The 25,634-nt window shown below is 39.5% G+C and overlaps 2 protein-coding genes across 15 annotated transcripts in view; both read left to right on the forward strand.

Moving 5' to 3' along the window:
* Positions 1–14,002, forward strand: part of pde4dip (phosphodiesterase 4D interacting protein) — a 113,572-nt gene extending 99,570 nt beyond the window's left edge. For 8 of the 11 annotated variants that reach the window (XM_080887865.1, XM_080887874.1, XM_080887871.1 and 5 more), the window contains 16 exons: positions 1,249–1,517; positions 1,797–1,934; positions 2,059–2,253; positions 3,291–3,575; positions 4,426–4,557; positions 4,754–4,873; positions 5,027–5,216; positions 5,363–5,487; positions 6,634–6,750; positions 6,882–6,986; positions 7,422–7,609; positions 7,891–8,022; positions 8,841–8,979; positions 11,011–11,057; positions 11,248–11,371; positions 12,154–14,002. In XM_080887865.1, the coding sequence (XP_080743991.1) occupies positions 1,249–1,517; positions 1,797–1,934; positions 2,059–2,253; positions 3,291–3,575; positions 4,426–4,557; positions 4,754–4,873; positions 5,027–5,216; positions 5,363–5,487; positions 6,634–6,750; positions 6,882–6,986; positions 7,422–7,609; positions 7,891–8,022; positions 8,841–8,979; positions 11,011–11,057; positions 11,248–11,371; positions 12,154–12,302 (2,455 nt within the window). In that variant the 3' untranslated portion in view covers positions 12,303–14,002. The remainder of the gene's footprint in view (positions 1–1,248; positions 1,518–1,796; positions 1,935–2,058; positions 2,254–3,290; positions 3,576–4,425; positions 4,558–4,753; positions 4,874–5,026; positions 5,217–5,362; positions 5,488–6,633; positions 6,751–6,881; positions 6,987–7,421; positions 7,610–7,890; positions 8,023–8,840; positions 8,980–11,010; positions 11,058–11,247; positions 11,372–12,153) is intronic. The other 3 variants (XM_080887867.1, XM_080887870.1, XM_080887869.1) reach the window with 3 other exon arrangements.
* A 2,621-nt stretch (positions 14,003–16,623) lies between these two features.
* The window catches only part of mast2 (microtubule associated serine/threonine kinase 2), a 145,490-nt gene continuing 136,479 nt past the window's right edge, over positions 16,624–25,634 (forward strand). For all 4 annotated transcript variants that reach the window (XM_080887876.1, XM_080887879.1, XM_080887880.1 and 1 more), the window contains exon 1: positions 16,624–17,452. In XM_080887876.1, coding sequence (XP_080744002.1) covers positions 17,372–17,452 — 81 coding nt within the window. In that variant the 5' untranslated portion in view covers positions 16,624–17,371. The remainder of the gene's footprint in view (positions 17,453–25,634) is intronic.

Consider the following 25,634-nt stretch of genomic DNA (forward strand, 5'->3'; position numbering starts at 1 on the left):
ATTAATTGCATGCTGTGTGGTTAAATGCTTGCATGCAAGCATTTAACCACACAGCATGTGGTTTTTTTCAGTGCATTTTTCCAGTGTGCATGAGGTATTTCCCCTCTTTTTTGAGATCGTACTGCTGCTTAAGTAAAGGCAAAGCGTCTGACAGTATGCAGTCTTGATGGATAATGGGTTGCAGGCAGAGCCCAAGAGAGTAGCTCAGCCCAAAGGTGATGGTTACTAGTGTTGTATCCAAAGTCCAGCTTGTCGATAGAATCTCTTTTCTGTAAGTCTTGAGGCTCATCAAGATGCAAATATGAGATGAGCCTTTGTGTTCTTTTTGGTCAGCAGTTGTTTTCCTTGGAACGCTCACATGAATGCCATTTTTGCAGAGCCTCTGTTGAATTGTGAATCTGACCTTCCTCCATTCCTGAGCCAGGTCAGCCCTGCAGTTCTTTAGATATTGTTCTGGGTTATTTTGTGACTTCCTGGATGTTCCATCAATGCATTTTATGGGAAGCTCACCGTTGTTCCAACTTTATCCATTTGTGGAGCACCATGGGTCTGAGTTCCAAAGCCGTAGAAATGACTTCCTAACCCTCACAAGACTGATAGATGTCAATGACTTTGTTACTTCACTTTGTCACAAAGGTTCTGTTGAAATTATTTCTTCATTCACTGGGTGTAGCAGTAATCAGGCCTGAGTGTGGCTAGTGAAATTGAACATAGCTTTCCAAAAAATGTGTGTGTGACTTGTTTAATGTCAGTCTAGATTCTTACACATTTGATCTGATGCAGTGTCATGTATGTGTTAGTCACTAAGAGGCTTCCCCAAAGCAACACGATGCAGTCAGCAAAGCCTTTTGTGAGAAGAGCAGGCAGGTGACTCACACACCTGGTACAGCACTACTTAATAATACTTATCCTTTAAGTCACATGGACACAACTCATGCAGCTACTACTCTCAGATTCCTCAGCACACAGAAATCAGGGTTCAGTACTTTTAAACATTTTGCCTTTCATTTTAAATTGTGCATGTGTTTCTCTTTGTGTGTCTGGGTGGGGGGGCTATAAATCCTTTTATGGTTTTATGATGATTTAATAGAGTGTTATCTGCACATTATTTGTGGCCTAATAATTTGGGAGAATTACATTTTAGCTATATCTGACACGATAAATGTATTGTGCATTGACCATGGTAAATAAAATGTGTGTGTGTGTGTGTGTGTGTGTGTTTGTGTGCATGCGCGCACGTGCCTACAGCCTCAGTAAAGAGCTGCAGCAGAAGGACAAGGTCATTGAGTCTCTCCGTGCCAGACTAAACCAGCATCAGCAGCACCATCATCCTCATCGTTCTGACACACCCTGCAGCGGTCATGCCCTCTCTGATACCACCGACCAATCAGATCGCATCTCTTATGTGTCCGATGAGCATGGATCCACAATTGAGGACCTGGAGTTGAGCTCTGATGTTGATGCTGCAAGTGAGCTTGGTCAGGATGAATCACGGATTTCTGCCAAAGTGAGCACAGGTACGAGTGTTTTTCTTTGTGTTTTTTTTTAACCAACACAGTCCAGAGGGAATTCCAATTATGAATATTTGTGTAATTCCATGCAAATGTTACTCATGTGTGAGGAAATTGCAATTGATGACCTGTTTCCAGCAGAGCATTAACCATCATTTTAATGCTCTTCAGAACAAAAGGAGCAAGTCCCGCACTGCAGTTTTGCCATTTGACCTTTGCAGTATCAACTCTTTATCATAAAATGCATAGAATCAGTGTTTTGCAGTGTATGACTTTTCTTTCCAGATTGTCACCATGGAACAGTGTCACGCCATCCATCTATCCCTCCATCTATCACCTCATCTCACAGAACCCAGTCCTGTCATAGCTGCTCCAGCATGCAATCCACCAGCTCCCAACACACAGGCATGCAGAGTCAGACAGGTAGGAAGGACCCCAGAAAATGTCCTTCAGCTCATGTAGATAGGAACTGCTACTTGCTGTATCTTTCTTTATTCTTTGCTTTTTTGTGTCTGTCTATCATATTTACCTTCCCCTTTTCTCCCAGCTCCTGTCTCAGTTTTCAGCCCTACTTCCTTTCACACTTCCCCCACTTCCTCCACCCAGAAGACACGCTTGCCCTTCCATCCTCGCCCTTCCAACCTGCGAACCCGTTGCCAAAGCAGTGGGGGTATGGGTTTCTCCCTGACTGAGGTGCACCAGGAGCTGCAGATGTTACAAAGGCAGCTGGCAGACAAAGGCAGTGCGTCATGTCTTTGCATGCTTTTGTGTTTGACCCACTTTAAACTTAACAAATTCAATGGAGTGTGCAACCAAGAACTGATTCCTTCCAGAAACAATCCTTTGAATTTCTTTTCAAAATTAAGCAGCTGCTGGTGAAATAAAATGGATTTAGTCTGCCTAAGAGTAACGATTACTCAATAATTGTTGAATGCTTCAGAAGTCTGAATCATTAGAAATGATTTAGACTTCTACGGGGGATCTTTTTGGACCCTATGACATAACCTACATAAGATGGCGATGTCATTGGCCGCATTTATGCTTGTGCTGGTGCATTATATGGTAATTAGTGCCCCATAAAATACTGGGGCATGATGCAAATGAATTACTTTGTATTGTTTACTTTCTAAAAGATATGTGGGGGATTTGTTAGATCAGCTAAAGGCTGATTTTATGATCTGATTTGGTTGCAGATCCTGAATTTCTGACATTTTGTGTGTCTTAATAAAGAGCATCACATAATTAGAGCACATAACTTTGATAGCAACAGCCATCTACATTACATTTAGTTGTACTCTACTAATTTCTTGAGCATCTGTTGCCCCTGAATTGTACACTATAATAAAAGTTATAAGATGGCTTCTTGTAGTTAAGCAGAGAGGGAGCTGACCAGCTTTAATAATTCATTTCTCCCCAACTGCCTTTGTCTTTCTTCTCACTGTCCTGTCATCCCATTGCCTTTATCTTTAACACACTGTACTTTCTTACTCATTAAGCAACTGTTCTGCGCTTGATGTTTAATGAAGCCAGAGCCTCCAGCTGGAGAGGGATTTGCTGTGATCTTAAAACACCGATGGGCATTAGAGCTTTCAGAAAGCCCCAACCAGACAAATTTCATTTGGCTGATTAACAAACTTGCTCCCGATGTCAGGAGAAATCCCTTCATCTTGCTCTTGGTCTCTCTAAGACACACACACAAAGCAGACCATGTATTTACGCAATATATAAGCTATCCGCTTTTCCTTTAGTTGTTTCCTTAAATCTTCTCATCCTCTGCAGGGTTTTCTACTCCTCAAGCCAAACCGCTTCAGGGTTTCCCATTTGTCTACCAGCAGCCGGACTCCTTTGACTTACTGCCTCTCTCCTACCAAGGATTCCAACCTTCTCCTTTCAGCAGTGCTGCTAGCAACAGTAGTCTGGATGCCAGCTTGACAATGAAAGCTGGGGCTAGCCTCCTGGAGAGCAGTGCATTGTGGGATGTGAGCTATGGAAATCGAGCAGTGAGAACTGGAGCTGACCTGTCATCAGGATCCTCGGGGTACCAGTCAGGCAACAGTCACACAGGTAAAGCTTTAATGTGCCCGATGATTTCTCTGATTTCTGGGTGTTTATGTTAAAAATGTTTAGAAAATTGTTCAATGTTTTGTATGTACAAGTTCCCTACTGACGCTAGTGCCTGGGTATGCTTATGTAATATCAGTTTTTAGCAAACTTGTGTAGTAAATTAGTCTAAACTGTATTTCCTCAGCTGAGGCATTAAAAGCACATTTTTATTCTTATTTTCTTATAGCCTTAAAAGAAATACCAAAAAAAAAACCAAGAATTGCATAACACTGAGCTGAAATTAGTTTGGAATATTTGTTTGTAAAATGGTCAAAGACGAGATGTTATAGGTTTGTAATAAATTTTAAAAACTCCAGAATTTTCAGATGAATATAATAAAAGCTCGGCTTCTGAATTATTCTTTCATTGTGCTGATGTATTACGAACAAAGCATTCAATACATCAGGCTGTGAATGCACCTTCAGGCAACTTTTGTTGTAGTGCTATAAATAAAATGAAATTGATCTGAAACATTAAATGTTTTGTGAGCACTGTGTTGCAAATGATCTCAAATTTTAAATCATGTATAAGAAGTTTTGTTTTATTGAACATGGATTAAATATGCAATGACATTTGAAAGGGTTTAGTTAAACACACATCCAGACATGTTTGGAATTAAAATACTCAAAAATAGCCAGTGCATGAAAAACAAAACAAAAAACAAAAATATGGTTATTGTCTCCTGTTAAGCCAGCTGTGAGTGATCAGTCGCTGTTTTTGACAATGATCTTTTTCTTGCCTTATTAGTTTATTAGGTGAGCGTGATTGGTGATTTCACAACAGACACTCACTCTTCGCTTGTCTGCTACAGGTTCAGACCTGATGAAGGAGCACTTGAGGGAAATCAGGAGTCTGAGGCAGAGACTGGAGGACTCCATCCACACCAACGACCGTCTCCGACAACAGCTGGAGGAGAAACTGGCCCGAACCACCACTGAGAAAGGTAACAGAGACAAACGAACACACTGTTCGTGTTATCTGCAGGGCTCAAAGTTTTGAAAAGCATTGAATTTAGTCCTGACAAAATATGTTATCGAAATTTTATTGCTTTAAATTGAATTTACAAAGATGTTTTTTTTCTGTCATTATTTATTTATTATTTATTATTTTTCACTCCTCTGTCTCTATCTCCTCCAAAGGTGCTCCTACCAATATTTACATCCAGGGACTGGAATCAGTCAACCAGCTTGCCAGTGAGATTAGACTTCTAAAAGAGGAAAATGTTAGTCTACAAAATCAGCTGAAGCAGGTTACCAAAGGTACAGTATAATGTTTACTACCATGTCATAAGCTCAAGAGTCATTATTTATATTCAGAATGTAAATGTGAGTCTTAAATGTCCCTGCCTGAAATCAGACAAAAAAGTTCAAAATCAAAATATCCACTCTGCTCTGTTGTTATGTATCATGCAGAGAGCACTAAGGAGGCAGAGCAGCTGAGGGAGGTGGCGCTCCAGGAGCGTTCCAGGGTGAAGGAGGTGGAGCTAGAGGCTGAGAAGTGGGCAGAGCAAACCAGGAAGCTCCAAACTGAGGCTGAAGCTCAGAGTCAGGAGATGTTACACCTGAAACAAGACAGACTGAGGAACCAGGAAACCGTCAACAGGTAGTCTGTTTGTTTCTCTCATTGGAATACTTGGAGTCTAACACTTTTTAGACATTTTAGTGGGACGATTTTGAAGGAAACACATATCTTAAAGAAATCATAGGTAATAAATAACATGATTTCATGCATTTTATGAAATACCTCAGGCTCCAGCATGAGTTGACTGTTCTCCGGCAGCAGCTTTGTGAGAGCCGCAGTTTGGTCCATTCTCTTCAGTGTGAGCTGCAGGTGTATCGCAAAAAGGGGAGAGTCACCACAAATGCGCCCACTGGTAAGAATCAACACACAGTCGCCTGTTCAGATCAGTGAGCAGCTTTAACTCGATGTAGTGAAGAAAAGCATCCATCCATCCATCCATCCATCCATTTGTCTTTACTGAATTCAGAGACATTGTGGTCCTGGAGTAGCAGTCAAGACGCAAGATACACCATGGACATGTGGCCAATTTATCGCAGGGCAGGAAAATGAGTAATGCAAAATTTCTCTAAGTATTCTAGAAGTAATATTTTTAATTCTAAACATGGTGCACACACAAAACTGTGCTTAAACAGTGCATAGAAACACGCACGTATCGAGAATTCATCAGTATTTTCCTACATGAATTTTTTTAAATACTTTATAAACAAATTTAAAACTTCCCCAGACCACATGTATACCAGTCTGTCTTATGTTTTAAACTTATTTTGGCAATTAGTTTGTTTTCCAGAACAATGTAAAAAAAAATCATAGAGTTAAATAACAATAAAGAATTTAAATGTAACGTACAACATAAACGATTGAGCTTTAGCTAATATACCTAACACTAAATGCTTAGCATAATAAAGCTGCATTTACTAAAAAGACTTGCATATTGGCTGGATGTCATCAATGGCATTCATTTCTTACCAGTTTGCTACTTCCCAGTGGGCTGGAGGCTCTTCATCTCCTCCACCTGCTTCCTTCTTATGCTATCTTATTTTTCTTCACATCATCTCTGATGTCAAACCTTTTCACTTTATATCACAGAATATTTTGTCATACAGTATTCAAAAATAAAAGTAGAAAAACATTGCACATGTTTCATTAATCAGACCAAAAATTCTGCATGCACACTTATTTTGTTTGGATAATTTTGCCTATATTAGTGAATGAACCCCACTGGCATCAATCACTATTTTCTAGGTGGGTATTTTTTCTATGAGCTGCCATTCGTAAAAGACGGCTGCTGGGATTATGTTTCTGTTTAGGAATGCAGTAATATGAAAACTGGTCCATGTGTGTGTTTTGTGAACTTAAAAATGTATTCCTTGTTAAAATCATCTAATGTGTCACTTTTCTAAAGTTACAATGAGGACCTGCTTCTTTTCTCAATCCCACGCTCCCACACAGATTGTCTACTTTCTTTGTTAATCACCAGTATTTGTGTGTTCTCTAACAGGTCAAGGCAGTGACAGCACAACAGTCTTTGATCCCAAAGACCTGCACATTCAGCTGGAGCAGCAGCTGAGCAGAGAAGCTGACACGCAGCCTCAAGCCAGGAGGCAGCTCTTCAGCGGTCAGTATATCTGAAACACATAGACTGTTTCTGAAAATCCTGACAAATATGGCAGATCATAGCATTACAATTACAAAAATGTTTTAACAAGGAAACTTTAAATCAGTACTGATGGGAATCTGTCTCCACAGATAGTGTTCCCTCTCCACCTGTGAGAGACACTGGACTTTTCAGTCCTTCCTCTCCTTTGCATGCTATGCAGAAACACACAGAAGAAACTGGAGCAACTGATCAGGGTGAGAGATTTCAAGCAGCACTTGCACTGTGACTATGCAATCCTACCCATAATAGTCATAACTTTAAGCATGAAAACATTATTCTGCGAGCTTTGTTCAGGTATCCCTCAGTGTGAATAATTTTACATGAAACCAGAAACTATTAGCAGTTGGCTATGGGGAACAATATCTCTGAGCAAAAAAGGAAATAACAGTAACCGTGTATGTTTGAGTCCACATCCACAATTCTTTCAAATAATAACTCCTTGCTTCATGTCACTGATAATGTGTGGTTATTGCACATCCTCCTGGCTTGAGCCTGGCTTAAGTTTGAACCTGTAACTTTAGGCATTTAAAGGTTCTTTTTTATGTGGGATTTCTGTACTCTTAAATCAAATAAGTGAATCCATAGAGAGAAGACTGCACTGGACACAGTTCTTTCGTTTTCCTTTCCAGCAGGCTCAACCCTGCATGGACATCGCACAGATGGCTGTTTTTATAACTGTCATGGCCGCCATGCAGTGGGCCACATTGATGACTTCAAAGTTCTGCAGCAGCACATCCTCCAGGGAAGTGCGCTCCTCCTTAAGATGGAGACTGCTCTTTATTCTCTGAGCACCTCACAGGAGTTCTCCTTTCATCAGGTAAGAGCTCAAATCTCTTTTTATTCAATATAACTTGAGATTCATTTACTAAATTATGGTCCTCATAAAAGTCCAGAGCTGATAAGATAAAAATTATTAGTGCCTTGTAATGGGGGGTGGTCTCTGGAATGTGCTGTCAGGTCTGTAAATAACTTTTTCTCATAACAGAAGCGACGCGAACAAGTGCCGCAGCCCTGGCGAAAACCTCTCATACATAAATAGAAATAAATATATTCATAATTAATGCACATTATATTGACTTCATGCATTTTGTGTTCCAGCTTTCAGACTGGGGTTCTGTTCAGAAGCTGCTGCTGGACACTAAAACTCTGCGGCAGATACTGGATGAGGCTGAGTCTCTGCTTCGCGTGTTCTGGAGAGCAGCTCTGCCCAAATCTGAGGAAGTCCAACAGGTCAGAAAAGTATTTCCTGGTGTCACAGAGAAAATCTGATTTGGGATTGTAAAAACGAGAGACCAAAATCACTGTATTACTATTTTTTTCTCGCCACGCATGATTTCTTTTCTCAGCATTAATACATAAATAGAGAAGTGGAAAAAATATTTCTTGATAAAAGTATTTACTAAAATTGACTAAAATGTTCAGTTTAATGCAAGACAATGTGTTACAACAGGACCAGTGTAACACTGGATGAGGGCATTTGTATCACTGAAAAAACTCAATTAAAAGCAGACTTTGACATATTACATTGCTGCTATAATATGTAATCAATTAGTGTTTTAAACCTATATAAAAAAATATATATATCTAATTTGCCACTTTTAGATCCAACTCCCATTAAATGTGAAGTTTATATAACAGAAACATTCAGCTCAAAATCATTTTTTTAAACGTCTGTCAGGGTTAAATGATCCTGCTCCTTTTCCTCAGGCTCTCAGAAAGAATCACACCACCCTACACAGAGTAAGTTTCACTACGTAAGCTTGTTGCTGATAGAAAAACATGAGGGTGATACAGTTGGCCCCTGTGAGGTGAACCCTGTTAGGTGCCTTTGCACATACTTTACTTAGAAGTAAAAGATTTATTAACTTTTCCCCAAAGATTAAAGGAGCTGGATATGAGTGAATAAACAGATTTTATGCAAAAATGTATCATTTACTGCAACTGCTGCACCTGCCTTTGTTATTTCAGGTTGTACTCGCATGTTCTGCACGTCAGTGTATGCATCTCCAAGAGCTTAGAGAGCCATCTACCTGTCTTTTGCTATTTAGGATCGGTCTCTGAGGGAGGAGGTCCTTTCTCTCCGTCTGAAGCTCTCAGAGCAAGAACAGGCTCTAAAGGACACAATGGAGAGAGTCAAGAGCTCCAGCGGCACCAAAGATAGCATGGAGCACTTTATAGTCAGCCAATGTGAGTACACATTTCCAAAAAACTCTAATAGCACATGTAAAACCATGTGTTAAGTGTAGAGAGGCTCTCGTCTCTTTTTATTGGCTACACTTGGTATGAACAGATTGTGGGCTTTTTCTATTGCTATTCTGTGGTCACAGCTAGAGTTGCATGCCAAAGCTGGCAATAAAAGGGGTATGGGAAACGATAAATTGTCTGGTACTTTCTCATTTCTAATAAAGCACTCAAGGTGCTTTTTACTACAAGCCTCGTTCACCCAGTCACACACACATTCATACAAGTTATTGTCAAAATTTTCTTTTTTAACAGAGAAAGGGATTTTCAGCACTGTGGCACGGTGGTTAGCACCGTTGCCGCACAGCAAGAAGGTCCTGAGTTCAATTCCACCATCAGGCCGGGGTCTTTCTGTGTGGAGTCTGCATGTTCTCCCCGTGTTTGCGTGGGTTCCCTCCGGGTACTCCGGCTTCCTCCCACCGTCCAAAGACATGCAGCTTGTGGGGATAGGTTAATTGGATAATCCAAATTGCCACTAGGTGTGAATGTGCGAGTGAATGTGAGTGTGAATGGTTGTCTGTCCCTGTGTGTTGGCCCTGCGACAGACTGGCGACCTGTCCAGGGTGTACCCCGCCTCTCGCCCTATGACAGCTGGGATAGGCTCCAGAGCCCCCCGCGACCCTGAAAAGGATAAGCGGACGCGAATGGATGGATGGGATTTTCAACACAGCATTTCTAAATATACTTGGGTTTTTTTTTATAAAGCATACAAAATTTCTATTTATGCAGCACAAACTATTCCTGTCTAATAACGTCTTTCACCTATGCAGTGCTCAAAGCTTGTAAAATCAAGTTAAAACTGAGATCTATATACATGGTGTTTTCAAGAACTGGAGTGACAAGAGAGAGTTCAAAGAGAGGCACACGGTACAGAACAAGCCTGGTGGAGGTAGGAAGTGAAATTCAAAGAAAACTAGTGAGAGGTGTATCTAAAGATCCCTGAACAGCTGCCAAGATACCAGTGAATGACTTTACCCTTAAGCCCAAGGAAAACTCCAGGACAACCTGGAGAAAGATTATATATACTAGAAGCACATCCTGCTTATGATTGAAAAGGCGTACAACCCCAAAACACAATCCTTACAGTGAAACACGCAGGGGGCTGGAAACGGACTGTTTCTTATATAGTGTTTTTCTACTCCACCTGAGTACTAAAAGCACTTTACAAAACTTGCCTCATTCACACAAAGTTAGGATATTTGGCATGTACGTAGACTGAAGCAGCCAGGCATCGAACAACCAACCTTCCAATGGGTAGGTGACGTGGGAATATTGTCAGAATGTAAGAAATCATGAAGAAAGAAGCATATGTGAAGATTTTGAAAGAAAACCTCAAGCAGTCGGCAGAAAAACTCGATCTAGGTTGTCACTTTGTTTTCCAGTGAACATTATCGACTCGCCTGCACAAACTCCTGTTTTGAATATCACTGAAAACTGTGGGGTGTTGAAGACCAAGGTTAATGGCAAAAGACCATCAAATCTGGAGGAACTTGAGAAATTTGCTAAGATGATGTGTGTGAGACAACAAATGACTGTTATCCAGCAAAGGGATGCACATTTGACTATTAGCATCGAACACTTTTGAACTTGCGAAATAATTTGGCTCCTGTGTCCAAAGTAAAATACTGTAAGCATCCATAATAAAACGAGAATGTTTGGAAAAGCTGTGTTTAAAAAAATCCTTCTCTATTTAACAGCACTTGGAAAATACTTTTAAATTGGGGATCAAACCACCAACCTTCTGATTAGTGATGATGTGCTGCACCTCCTGAGCCACAGGTGCCTCATATGGCAAGACTTTCTTGTTCATAGAGTCTGAACTGGAGCATTTACGAGAAGCCTGAGATTTTGACTCTGAGATTACTTTGCATTGTCAGTAATCATGTGTAATCATGGTCATGTGTAATGTTTTCACCGTTGTTACAGTTTGTGTCAGAAAAAGAAATGATGATGATTGTATGTTTTTGTTTTTTACAGTGTTGAGAACACGCGATGTCTTGAGAAAAGCCAAGACCAACTTACAGGTCAGTTCACTCGTTGCCTCATATTAATCCTGGTTTTGGTATCATTATCCACAATGAGTGTTGTATTCCCATAAGTAAGAACAACTAAGTGGGTGGATGATGACGTCCCTCACACTTTTGGTCATTAGAAAAAGATGTTTGTTTTCTTTACCTTTCCTCCTCTATCCTGTCTCCTACTGAGTGTCCTCAGGAGAATGAACTCAGGATTTCTTCCCTGCACCAAGCTCCTTTTCCCATTCCTCCTTCTCCTCCCTCACTCCTCTCCTCCTCTTATTCTTCCTCATCCTCATCCTCACAACTCTGGCCTGGTAAAGGTACAGTCTGGCGTGTTGGGTGGTGAAGCTGCTTGCTTTTTGATTAAGAACCTACAGTATATATCAAAAATGTTTGCATGTAGCCAGTAAAGCCACTTAAATACTACATAATCATGCAGCATGTAAGGCTGACTGAGATACTACTAAACAGGTAAACAGCATACTTGTATGTAAAAGACTAAGCAAACACTAACACGTTGCTTTCCTTGCTAATGTTCGTCTTTCTTGCTAATCATCATTTGGACAAAAACGATAACTAGAAACGTCAGTTTGCTTACTAGAAAAGCAAATAGTGCAGTGAGACCATACTGACCAGTTTAAGAATGTGGCCTCTAGTCCTTACCCAGGATTACTATTTCTTTTGATTCTGTTATCAAGTAATAAGTGCAAAGAAATGCAATGTCTGGTGGAGATGAACCAAAAATATATATTTTTAAAACAGACATTTTTAACTGCAAAAGAGATTATTGGGCTTTATATGTGGTTACTGCTATACTTACTTTTATACACATACATTTTTTATGAACTCAAATTGATATAGATGTCTAATACCACTGGCTGAGCAATAGGTTGGTTTTGCTCTGTATATGTGCATTTTGAGGGGACAAAGGAAAACTGATAAACAGCAATCAGAAGCTGATACCGGTGTTAACAAAAAGAAATAGTAAAGTTACTTACAAGTGTAACATTTTAAATTATATACAACTTACATTTAACAGGTGGTGCATAAATAAGATCCACTCCATAGAAACCTCCTGGATCTCTTGTCAACTGTCTTTCAGGTGAAATCTCAGGCGGACGCTTCTGTGAGCTCAACATGTCTCCTGGTTGGAGTGTCATGAAGCCCCAAACTTCACCCTGTAGCTCTTCCTCCTCTCCTGCCCAGGGATGGACTCACCACCAGCTCCCCCTGCAGGAAGTCTTCCTGTAGCTCAGAGTTCATCATCACTGCCATCTCCGGCTGTGTTATTTTATTATTTGTATCAATGGTATAATTTGTGCAGATGTTTGCAGGATTTTCCTGGAGGGAACTCAAAGGTTTTTTTGTTCATATGAGATAAGTCTCAGTTTGGCTGAAGCTTGTTTATGATTCATAGGTCTTTTTGCATTATTACTATTAAACCAAATTTAAATAAGAATAGAACTAAATTTAAAACAGTTTGAAAACTTTTAGATTCATCAGCAAATTAATCAGCAATTTCTGGAGGATGCCCTTGACTCACAGTTTAAAAGTGACAAATCAGGAAGGAGCTTCACCTTTGTTACTTCAGCAGGGATTTTAAAATGCAAAAAATGTGTTTAATGCCAGCAGGAAAAGGAAGAGTTAAAGAGCAAAATCCAAAGTGCTTCCTCTTAGCCTCTCTTGAGGCTCATGTTTGTAGTCAGTGTGTAGAATTACATGCATGTGGTGTGAGCGTTGTGATAAAACAAAGCCATACTCCCCAGAGGTAGTTATGTTTTAGTTTTGTCCTAATATCCTAATGAAAAAAGAACATAGAACCATCAAAAGACGTGCAGTCGGTCGTGTAGCTGGTAGATGATGTTTTTACTTTCAAGTAACACAGCAGCTTAGTGTCACTGATTCACCGTTCACCCTCCAACTTCACTTTTTCTGTTAGACATGGAAACAATCTTTCCTTTGTCTTTAGATAATTTAAAATGGGGGTCTGGCATCATCAACTTGCAGGCTTGATAAACCTTGTAAAAAAGATACTTGTGAGATACATTTTAATAAATGGTCCAGAAAGGATGACAGTTCATTTTTGTAACGATTAAAAAAAACAAAAAACCATAGCATCTCTTTTTTTCTTCTTCGTCAACTTCTTTTTTTTTTCCTTTTTTTTTAAAACAACAACTTTTTTTTCTATGTTTATTTTTTGTTTTTAGCTAAATTTGTCAGTATCTGTGTGTTTTAATGTTTTGTCACAGCGATATTTAAAAAAAGTAAACACGTCTCTGGAAGCGTTTCCTTTGGAAGAGGTTTTGTGACACTCACAGTTTATTTTATTTCATTGGCTCCTCTTGTGTTTATTATTATTATTATTGTTTAGTTTGTTTTCGTGACTTTTTTCTGTTTTGTAGGTCACCTGTTTTGTTTTGTGCATGAACTGTGGCTTTACTGCCCTCTAATACTTTTACTGAAAAATGGAAATTCTGGGGTTACTGTGCAATACATAGCTCTGTGTTTCTTTGCTTTTGTTTTTAAGCTTGAGTGTTAAAGTGCCATGTCAACGGTTTTAATTCTAAAACTGAACTGATTTAAGAAAATTATTTGTTAGATGAATGCATGTGACAATCAGTATGAAGCACTTTTATTGGCCCAGGCATTTTTAGCTATCTAAATCACATAAAACAGCACTATACTGTAGGAGTGTAGTTAAGAAGCAATAAAATGAACCAAAGTAGACAAAACAGTTTTGGACTGTTTTCCCTTAGAGGTCAAAGGTCAAACTTGGTTTGTTTTGTTTCTTTTAGTGTTAGAGCTGTTTTAGGAGCCACCCTTCATATATGTGCATATTAACGGTAGTATGTACATCAGAGAGAAGAGATGGTCTTTGGATGAAGGCCATTTGTATTTTTAAGACTTCTCTTTATTAAAATGTTTTGTGGTGAAGATCTTTCCAATAAAAGGGGACAAAAATATCTGTCATGTTTGTTGTTTTCTCACGTTATACTACATGTTTTTTATTTTGTTCACCTTAAGCACAGCCTTGCAAATACAGTGAGGGTTTCTTTATACTGTACACTTCATAAACCGTGTTTAATCAGCGCTCAAATGCTGTTCAAAATAAAAACAAAACAGAATAACAATAGATGTACATGTGACTTACACAAAATTACAGAATACTTTCAAGTGTCACTAGCTTTTCTCTTTTTAGATCAACAATATTAAATGCTGATTATAAGATCAACAATAAGCAAGAAAAGCTATAAAAGCAGGAAATGCAAATACAAAATGAAAGCAGAGGCATAAAAATTTAAAGATTAAAATTTTAAAACTCTTAAATTAAAAAGTGATCATACATGTTAAATTAAAGAAGACATGATGCGCAGAAAATACGAGTTGTTTCCTGTTATGTTTTGAAATTTATGAATTATTTTATACTAAAGAGTAAGGGTAAACTCACTGGCCATTTCTTTAGTTACACTGAGTTGAACTCCATATTGGCTTTGTGACAAAGATTCAACAAGGCGCTGGAAACACTCTTTGGACTTTGTTGTCTATACTGACCATAATATGGAGTTGTGGTCAACTGAATGGGAAGCTGACAAATTTGCAGGCCAGCTACACATCCATAATGCAAATATCCAATTCTACTACACCCCAAACGTGTCTCGAATGGATTAAAACGCAATGACTTGGGAGGTCATTTGAGGAAAGTGATAGTAAAGTCAGTAAAGTAAAGAACCTTTCAAGACAAAAATCACATAGTGCTTCTCAAAATATCAGAGCATTAAAAAAGAAAAATGGGAAATTATCATGATCTCGTTGTCATATTTAAAATTCAGTTTGAGGTTATTTGAATGTGTTATCCTTCTGAATGCAGCCATCAGAAGATGGGTACACTATGATCAGAGAGGGATGGATATGGTTAGCAACAATACTCAGTCAGACATTTAGAGTAAATGATGCTGACATACAGTGTGCCAAGAAAATGTCCCCCACATTACACCACCAGTCTAAACTACTGGTACAAATAGGATGGATACTGGCATGCTTTTATTTTGTTTATGCCAGATAAACTAAATGAAAGCATCTGTATGCTGCAGCAGAGTTTGAGATCCATCAGCCCAGTCAATGATGTTATCCTACTCAGCACAGGATTGACAGCTGGTGCGGTCTTCTGCTGCTGCACAACCTGAACTTCGGCAAGTTGTCTTGACCATGACTGTAGGACTAAATGGACTGAGTTGCTGACGTGTGACGGGCTAATTAGATCTTTGCATTAATGAAACACTGAACAGGTGTACCTGGTGAAGTTTAACAGTGAAAGATAGAATAAGGCTACTGTGGGGATAAAAGAAAATCTGACTGTCATATATATGGCACAATTTACCAAAGTATTGCCATGTGGTTTAAATACAAGGATGTCAAAGTGACAAGAAAATTCCCTCTTTGGGAAAAAAGAGGATTTTATTAAACAACACGCGCGCCTAAAATACACACTAATTATTCATATTATTAGATAATAGAATATATATTGCTTAATATGTAAATGTTATATGCAGCTATATATGAAACATTAAAATATACATCACTTTATAAGCCTATCTGTTTATTTCACGGTCTCGTTAAACATACACACAGAAAACACATACGAAGCAGTTTAGTTGTTAATCAATAGGTGGCAGCAAACCACAACAAACCTCGTGGAATTGTTTCACAGCCCCAACACTACGAGGATGCAAAAGCAAGTCGGTATATGTAAAGGAATCAGTATAAGGTGTCTGATTCTGTGAGTGTGCTTTTAAATTTTAGAAAACAAAAAGTTAATTTCTTTCATGTGTCTGCATGGATTTTTTTTATAATCGTCATCATCTTTTTTTCCAAAATCAAGAAATCGTCTAGCAAGCGGAGGGTGTAGATGAGCTTGAAACCAGAGGTGTGAAGGGGATTAGGATTTCAAAATAAAACCTTTTGCACTTGCGCAAATTGCGAAAAATGACAGACATAATATAACGGCATATTGACTTCAGTATATTGCATTCAGGATAAACAAAAATATATTTTCTTCTTTTGAAATGGCAGTAGAGTATATTTGTCTTCTTTTACCACGACAGTTACCGATATCACATTGCATTGTCAGTGTTCAAATTTCACTCACATCAGGAAAATCCCAAATTATTATAATTATTATGTAAAAGAGATCAGTGGTTAGTGCCACTGGGATCTTTGATCTCAGTGAGACTAACCTGGTTAAATTAATAAATACAATTTAATTATTATTATTATCGTTTTAAAATAAGAGAATGTTATCCCCATCTGGTTTATTTTCTATGACTACAAAGACGTCAAAGATTGAACACTCTGGGAGAGACAAAGAGGTTATCACTAATATTTATTTTTAATAGTCATTGCATTTTTATTATTTATATATTTATTTGTTTAGTAGTTAGTTAGATAGATAGGATTTGTTTTTGTTGTTTTTATTACATGTGGATTCCTGTCCTTTCTTGCATACTTTTATTTTGGTATTAATGGACCGGATGTTGTATTCCTGCTAACCTGACACCCCAGCAGTCGTGTCAGAGCCAGGAAACAAGCTGAGCTGTACCGTGTCGTTGCAGTTCAACAGCGAGGTTAACTCAGTGTTCGCAGAGATCAGCCTTTATGTGAGGATGGGCGAACACCGAGACATGATGTATGTCGCCTAAGAAGTCACCAGACAGAGACGGAAGACGTGGAGCTCTTGGGGAATCATCTGGAAGCGTTAAGAGGGAAGGTAGACCTGCCAGGGTGTCACGGTCTTTCTGGGCAGGTAGACGTTATCAGGCAGCCAGACTAGCCGCTCAGCTAGTGTTTCAGCGGCAAGACGCTAGCTTAAATCGGGTTGAATGAACTGTTGCCACAGACGGCACAAAAAAGCGCAGCACGGATACATTTTTTCTAGAAATATAAAGCTATCCCTGTGAAAAGCGCACACTGCCCTTTTATCGTTTTCAAGGAGACACCGGTGGCTGCTCATGCAAGAAGGCTGATTGACAGCTTGTCACAACGGGTTTTCCAGATGTGGAGTCAGCACAAGAAGTGTAGCCGGGCTCTGAGTCGGGAATGGCTGGCCGGAGCAAACTCATAGGTGGAATCGCAAGTCAACAAACTGCAACAGCAAGCCATGCATTTCAGTTTGGCGCTGAGGTGTCCCTGAAAACCACAGCAGCCGACCTGACACGTTGTTCTAGCCAGCTAAGTGAAGTTACCGAGAGGATACTGGAAACTGCACAGGCAAGCGGGTGAAGTGGTGCAATCCGGCGCGCGATAGGACTGTTCCTACAGTCAGTATGAAGAGGACGGAGAATAAAAACAAAAGGAAACTCTGCAGTATGGAGCAGCACGACAGTGGAGGAGAGGAGAAAGATGCGGTGAGTAGTAAAAGCCTTTCGATACTCCTTGCTATGTCAGGAGGACGTGTCTCGTTCCCTTGTGAGTTCATGAGCCCACAGAAATCGCTAGAAACCCCTTAAACAGCGACGTCCTTTGCTTTCGGTACCTTTATGCAAAACCATTTTTCTTAGTAGTTCTGCAATGTGGACCTTTTTCCAGAACTTTCCTAATAACTATGTTTTTTGGCTTAGATGAGTTAATATATGCCATCATAATTAGTTGCTATTGCTAGTAGTTATAAAACTGTCTGTAAGCATGTAGTCACACAGCAGTGAGGTTGTGTGAAAAATGAAGCAGTCAATATAGAATAAACAAGCAGTTATGATGTCCGTCTGTTTCATCAGCTACTACTAATGAACAGTTAATCCTCTCAGGAAATATACGCTTTCAGTAAAACATGTACACAGATGCTCTGTCCCTGCAGCTCTACATGTTTGAAAGACTCATTCCCTAATGGAGAAAAGGGACCTAATTCAGGAGCTTCACAGTTTTTGCTCAGTCAGTGTGGATGCTGGCTGTTTCCTACTATGGTAGGTTGTATACATTCTTTGGTTTGTCAGACGAAGGCATGTAGTCTGGAGTCCTGAAGAAGACTAAAGTGTGCTCTAGCAGTAAATCTGCGCTTTGTCAAAGAGTATGGATTTTGGATTTGTTGTAATTTATCAGTAAGTAGAAGTAATCCACCACCAACTAACACCAAGTTATCCATAGTGGGCTCATTACTTGGTGTTATTTGGCCTTGTGCTAATCTATTCAGTGCCCAATTTGTTCAACATGTAGTTGTAATGCCAGTCTGGGATACCTGGGAAACCTAAAGCTTAAGAACAAATGCATCAGAACTGGAGGTCAGAGGGGCTTTGAGCTGTGCCATCAAACTGGTAATTTCATTTCAGGTATTTTTTATTAGTAGTATATTTTTTTTAGTCCAGTTATTTGATATAAGTGATATTGGGGGAGGGTTCATCCCTCCCATAAAGTTATTGATTCTACATATATAAAGTCTGAAACTCTGTGCATTTGCACATTTAGAGGGTTAAGAGGCTTAAGCACAAAATAAACGACTGTCTACCACATATATCTACTTTAACCAGTTATTAGCTGTTGGTGGAATATGCTCTTCTAGAAGCGATGCATCAGTATATTGGTTTAAAAACAGGTATAGGCCAGTATTGATTGCTATCGCAGTACCATATGTCTAAGTATTTTAATAATATTCAACTGGCTAAATGTTCAAAATGTTTTGTGAAGTCCTGAAAGATTTTACAACATTTTCCGTAAAGACTTTTTGAAGTAAGAAGTATGAGAAGCTGAGCACCGGCTATCATCCTAGCATATCTGTTATAGTAAATATTGATTTGCACCCACAATTTTACAGTCAGATTTGTTGCATGCCCCCTTTGGTGGCTACTTTACCTCACTAAACCAATAATTAAAATATTTAAGACTTTATTGATATGGGCAAGCCATTACAGAGGACATCATATTTGAGTCCGTAATAACTCATTGTCGCGTGGTAATACTGTACAGTGCAATTCCTGATAGAATTCAGTAAAAGTTTATTTTAATGCTGCTAGGAATTGAAATCACTTGCAGCTTGTGTGTAATACTGTTCAGGAGCCATACTAAGGCAGTTTTATATTTTATTTGTCTTTGTTTGTAAAAACTATAAAGATAGCCCTCTAATAAGAAAACCTCTGTCCAAAGATGAAGTCATCGGTGGAGCTCCAAATGTTTCCCAAAACCGGCCTAAAAGAGGAAATGTCTTCTTTGCAGGCAGTTTAGATTCAGGGGAAGGATTTGGTTTTGGGGAAGTTTGAGGGAGTGAGCTTTATATTTGTATCATGGGAAGAAAGACAGATGTTTTTGTGCTGCCACAGTTTTATTTGTTCTTGTGTGAACCGTGACGAAGTGAAGGAGCAGACAGGGCGTTTTCATGTTAAGTGACTTATCTGCCTATTTGCTTACATTGTGGAAGGCTGTGAATCATGTGCTATATTACTTCATGGTTGGCTGTTCTTATTTTCTTGCAAATGTGTATAATTGGGGTTTCGGTAAGATGTGTGACAAAAACTTACTTCTGACAAAGCAAAGAGATGTCCTCGGAGAAAAGCTGCACATGCTAGAGGTCAGAGCTGTGCTTGGATTTCCGTTTTTGCTTGATGATGATTTCTACATGTTCATTTAAAAATAACAGCCAGTTGCCGTCTTGTAAAGAAAACCCACACAAATAAGTGGTTTTTATGCTTATCGTCCTTACTTTATGAGAAACAGATCATCAGATCATACAGTTGCTCCTGGAGAATCACTCGTCACTGATGTCTTCACTTACACACTGTCCTTGTTACAATAAAACCCCCACAAAATAACCAACATTTCATACAGTCAGAGGATGGATGTCATTTTCTAACTTCAGCGTGAATTTCAATATGTTGCCAGGGACAGCGGATAAACACATACAAACACCCACTGGAGTGTTGTAATGTGGGACCTGCATACTGACAGTTGGAAGAAGAATGCTTGTTTTTACGGTGGTGACTGTTTGCAGTCACCACCGTAAAAACAAACAGGACATTATTACATCATGAAAGTCAGACATTCTGCAAGGTGTAATCAAACTCCTCCTTTATCTTTTAAACAAATTCAAAATAGGGTTAAATGTAAATGCCATTGAACATTGAATGTAAAAAAATGGAGAAATGGTAGCTTTCCTTTTTATAATGGATATTTTTGGAACTTTCCAACATGGTGTGAGCAGTGCTGGGCGATAAAATGATCACAATATTTTATAGAGGGGGGAAAATTTCAATGCCGATGATGAATGTAGGCTTTAATATTTGATGAGACAAACAATAATTTGGTTTCAGGCAGTATGTAAGGTTGGTGTAACGCTGGTCTTCTGAGAGAAAAAAATGACAATAACCAGGATGTCCTGATGAGTAAAGCCAAGAAGGAAAATGTATCCGCCGTTCAGGAAGAGATAATACCAAAGAAAGGTCACACATCATCAAAAGTGTGGAAGTGGTCAGTTTTCTATGATTAGACCAAGCACAGATAAAGACAGGTTGCAAGATATAGTGGCGACAGGTCCCAACAAAATCCAGTAACATGACACACTTCTTTAAAAAATATCAAAAGTATGCAAAAGAATGTGGATCTTCCAGGGCTGGAAAGCGTCGTGTTCTGGGCACGCATGAGCTTCAGCCTCGCAGTCTTGATTATTGGTCCTGAGGAAAGGGAGGGTCACAGACCATCTGCTGTGACAGACCAGAGAAGCACCTTGGTAAGGTCTTCCTTTGTCTCTCGTCAGCTTCTTCGTAGACATCAAAAACTGGATGTCAACCAATTTTCTCAAACTGAGCAATAATAAAACTGAACTGTGGTTGTGGTTCCCAGGTCACAGCCAGGAAAAGTGGCCAATCTGGACCTCTATCTCACCTTTTCCACAACTTTGGTGTCATCCTGGGCTTCCTCCACTCTCCTTACTACATATTAAATCCATCTCTAAAAGTGCCACCCAAATATGTCCAAGCTCTGGCTAGTGCTCCCTGACTCTTCAGCTGAAACCATCATTGATAGCTTCAGTACTTCCCACCTGGGCTACTGTAACATTTTCCTGCTTGGTCTGTTTATCAAAGCCTTGGACACAGTGCAGTATGTTCAGAACTCAGCTGCCGGAGTTCTTACCTAAACACATCACCCTAACACTTACGTGCTGGAGTTTGGCGATGATGACGGCTAAGCTACCAGTCGAGTTCCGTATCTCTTATCGAATCCATCTCCTCATTTACAAATCCCAACATGCTTTTGCTCCTCAGCATTTTTCTGATCTTCTCTTCTAGACCTCATGTTTTCTTCTGCATTCTGCAGATAAAGGCGTAGTCTGCACTTCTCACGCAGGTCTTTTAGGGAAAGAGGCTTCAGTGCTACTGCACCATCTCTCTGGAACAGGCTCCATCCCTGAGTATTTTCAACAGACAGTTCAAATGCCACCTGTTCACTGAGGCCTTTGAGCTCTGACTTTTGTGTAAAGCGACCTTAGATTTCTTGAAAGGGTATTTAAATATGATTTGTTTTTGTTGCAAATAATATTATTATGTTTTAAATTAATTAATAACTTTTTCCCCACAGCCAAAACATTGCAGCTATATGTGATGGAGTTCATAGCTCTCATAGATTGCAGAGAAAACATTTCTTCTTTCTCTGCTAGCTGAAAGAGAGATGAAAGGATAAGCTGTAATATCTTCTCACTTAAGACACCATGTTGTTGCTCCTTGCTTAAGCCCTGACATGATCAAGCTAATTAGGGCAGACTTGAGGTAGACTGAAATCTACAGCAGCTTAAATGTGTACTCTACAGTGTTAATAGGAGTGGCTGGGAACAGGGAGTTTTGTTATTTCACTAACTTCACTTTCACTTCATTTCTAAGCTATAAAATGCACATTGTAGCTCCTTAATTCTTTGTAATCTGTTATCTGTCCATCAGTTTGATGAAGTTTACTTTTGAAAACCATTGCACTAAACATCTAGCACTACCAACATTTTTTTTCTATCATATGACCATGTAGCTAATGTTTAGAACATTTCTTCTTCTGAGAGAATGGATTTCTTTCCATAGTGTCCAGCCCCATGCTCACTATAATGTCCATCCTTCGCTACTGATAATGCTGAAAGAAGTCAAACCGCTTCCAGCCTCATCAACTTCGTCTGTTCCTAGCTCTACATATTGTCAACGGTAACAGTAGCTGTTAACATCTCCGGTTCATTGGATGTGCTTAGGGTACTCATTAAATCTCCTCCCCTCCCTTTCACTGATACGGGAGAGTGATTTCCTTCCCAGCCTTTAACCACTTATGGGTTAGGTGCAGCTGAGGAGCCATTGAGCCAGAACGACCTTTGGGACTCCAGCTGATAGTTCTCCCTGCATTGCAGATGCCAGGGGGCAGACTGATAGAGCCCAAATGGTTTATGTGCCATTTTAGAATGCCTAGAAGCGCACTAATGGGAAGGCGCAGATGCAGTAGGATGATTGACATTAATTATAAAGCCCTCATTAACGAGAATTATGGCTGAGGTGAGCCCTATCGATGACTATACAAAAATCTCACGTATTAGTGTACAGGTTTAGTTATTGTGGTAATCTGCAATGAGTAGGAAGGAGAAATCTCAAAAAGTGACAAATGACACAAGTCAAAGCATTTGTTTGTTTCCCTTTGTTAATATTCAGTGTGTTTGTGGTTATCTGTTTACCGTTCTCAAATTATATTTTGTTAAGTCTCCTCCTTTAGATTAAACTTTGGGCTGTTAAATTGTGAAAATGCCAGCACAACACTCTTACTAGGGAAAATCCATCATCTGCTCCAGCTTAATGTCTTATAATGTTACCCCCCCCCCCGAACCTGAGTGATGTTGATCTCACACTGATCTGGACTGCACATTGCTTTGCTGTCTTTGCTATTGACCACCTCGTTTAAACTTTGCTTTTTCTATCCTGTCCCTGAAAATGGGCACAACTCTGTGCATTGAACAAAAGCCTGCATTATGCTTGCTGTTGTAGTATTTTCAAATTTGACACAATTTAATATTAAACATTGTTAAAGAGTTTTCCTTGTGGAAGTTGTTCTGTCATGTTTAGTGTTTAGGAAATTTTCAATAGAAGTTTTTAGTGTGTGAAAATTTACTAGCATTAAACCAATAAATTTGAACCTATTATGATATAACATTGCTCTTTATTAATATATAACTAACTAACTAAGGAAAACAATGAACACTTACAGTGTTTCTCTAGGCATTTATTTTCCATTTTGAGTTGTTAATAGAAGTGAATGTATACTCAAGAGCATCAAGTCGCATTAACCTAATTCACAGGAAACGACAAATGGCTGTGCCTCCTGTAGGCACTCATTCATAACAGTCACCTCAAAGCACTAGGTAGTATAAGGTGAGCACTCCAGCAGAGAATGTCATGACATTTTTTTAAACCAACTTGGAAACCGATATTTTCTTAAGTGGAGCGATATCAAGTTGAACAAGTAACATGCTATTCAACTATCATAATTGCCCGAGTTTAGATTTTCTTCTCTATAGTTTTTTTGTGTACAATAATTGGGATCATGTGTCCATGTAAAAGCAGGCACATACATAATCATTTGTCATAACTGCCACTTAATTTGACACAATCCACCTGACAGTGAGACAAGGTACAGAGGCAGCTCGAGGGCCACCACAATAGTGGCCTTGCCAGGGAGCTAGCTAATGGAGGAAAAACAGGAGATGGAAAGGGCTTACAACTGGCAGCTTTTGAACTTTCATAGCAGAAGTGTGGAAAAATTATGAGTAACTTTAAATATTTTTTTCAACAGCTGGATGGATGAATGAGTAGGAGTCTTTTTCCCCAAAATTGTAGATAACACAGTGTTGTCCACTGAGGAGGAGAACACTCACACACACACACAGGACATCTCATTGACATAATGCTTTCCCTTGCCGCTTAGCCTAACCCTAACCATCAAAGATGAATGCCTAAACCTAACCCTTACCCTATACCTAACTATAACCTAATTGTAACCCTGACACTAACACAACATTTTGAGCCTCAAAAATGCCTTCAAACTCGTGGGGACAGGCCTTTCGTCCCCATAAGTGACTTTTGATCCCCACAAATAAGGTAGCAGGCCAATTTCTCTGTCCTCACAAAGATGTATAAACATGCACGCACGCACGCACGCACGCACGCACGCACGCACGCACGCACGCACACACACACACACACACACATCAAAAAGCTAAAGTATTCTGCAGGATCTCTAAGTGAGAGAAAGAGCAGAACAGGGAAATGTGTGTATGAACTCTACCATCAACCTTCCCCGTTCTTACTCAGTGAAATGAGGTCAACCAATCAACAGCCCCAACCTCCACCTCTTGGTGTTTGACAGGTGTTTGTCGCTTGCATGACTTACATGACTTCTTTTCCTTGAAAACGAGGTTGAGGATCAGTGATTGCAGAGGAGTGTCTGCAATCACTGATTGCAGAGTGTCCTTCGCTTGCATTCAAGTGGGCGTTACAGATTTTACAGCATGCTGTGGTTTAAATCAAACAGTGTGTGTGTGGGCCATCTTGATATATGAATGTTTTTTGGAAGTGACTGAGGGTGGCCATCCCTGTTGTGATTGGGTGATATTAACCTTTGGGCCTTGGCCAGCAAGGCGATTCCAGAAAAACATCCTGCTTCCTTGCCAGCTAACTATAGGAACACAAACACAACAATGAGGTCTGAAACAATCATAAGACAAGAAGGTTTGACAGACAGTCGAATTATGTAACTGCAAAAGTTACATTTTATGTTCTGTCTTGTCAGTCAAAGTAAAGACATTTTTTATTATGCCTGTGTGCCACATTCACTGGAAAGATCTGCAAGATGTAAACTTGAACTTAGGCCCGGTTAGCTTGCAACCAATTGTTGAATTATATATACATATGGGAAATTAAAAAATGGCAGCAATCGGCTGTTTCTCCAGTCTCCAATTCACCTCCCTTAACCACAGGAAGTGGGAACATCAGTGAGTCAGTGGCATTATTCAGAGCTGCTCTGTCGGAAAAACTACAAAATGATTACAAGCATTCATATCAGCATAAATTGGACTAATTACAATCTTTACTGAAACGGCTCTGATCTCATTTTATAGCAGTGCTGATAACTCTGGTTAGGCAGTAATGAGACCTCACTGTCTGATTCCCAGACAGCGTTTGAACATTAACCTCAATTCTTTCACAATCGCTTTTGGCAAATATTATTTTCAACAGAAACAAGCTGGACTTGCTACTGAGCCCTCAGAGCAAGAACACACCCACGATTAAAGCTTTCACGTTTAAATATCAGTTTAATCCACCAAAAATTAAATTGGTGAGCTGTGAGCAGTAGCCCAGGGGATTAGTGTTCTGATAGGTCGTATCGCTACATGTCTCAGGCCTGTAAATAGTGACTCATGTGAACTGATGATCAGTCATATCAGGTGTAGAGCCCTGTGCTCTGATGCAACGTTTGCTGCTCCAGAAAACAGGCCTGTAATGGTGTAGCCATGGTGGTGAAGCTCCAGGCCCAGGTCAGTGGCTCAAAGTTTTACTGGCCCATGTATAGTTTAACTGGCCTACTATTTTTTAT

This window comes from Rhamphochromis sp. 'chilingali', assembly GCF_963969265.1.
Source record: "Rhamphochromis sp. 'chilingali' genome assembly, chromosome: 7".
In the NCBI taxonomy this organism is placed as follows: domain Eukaryota; kingdom Metazoa; phylum Chordata; class Actinopteri; order Cichliformes; family Cichlidae; genus Rhamphochromis; species Rhamphochromis sp. 'chilingali'.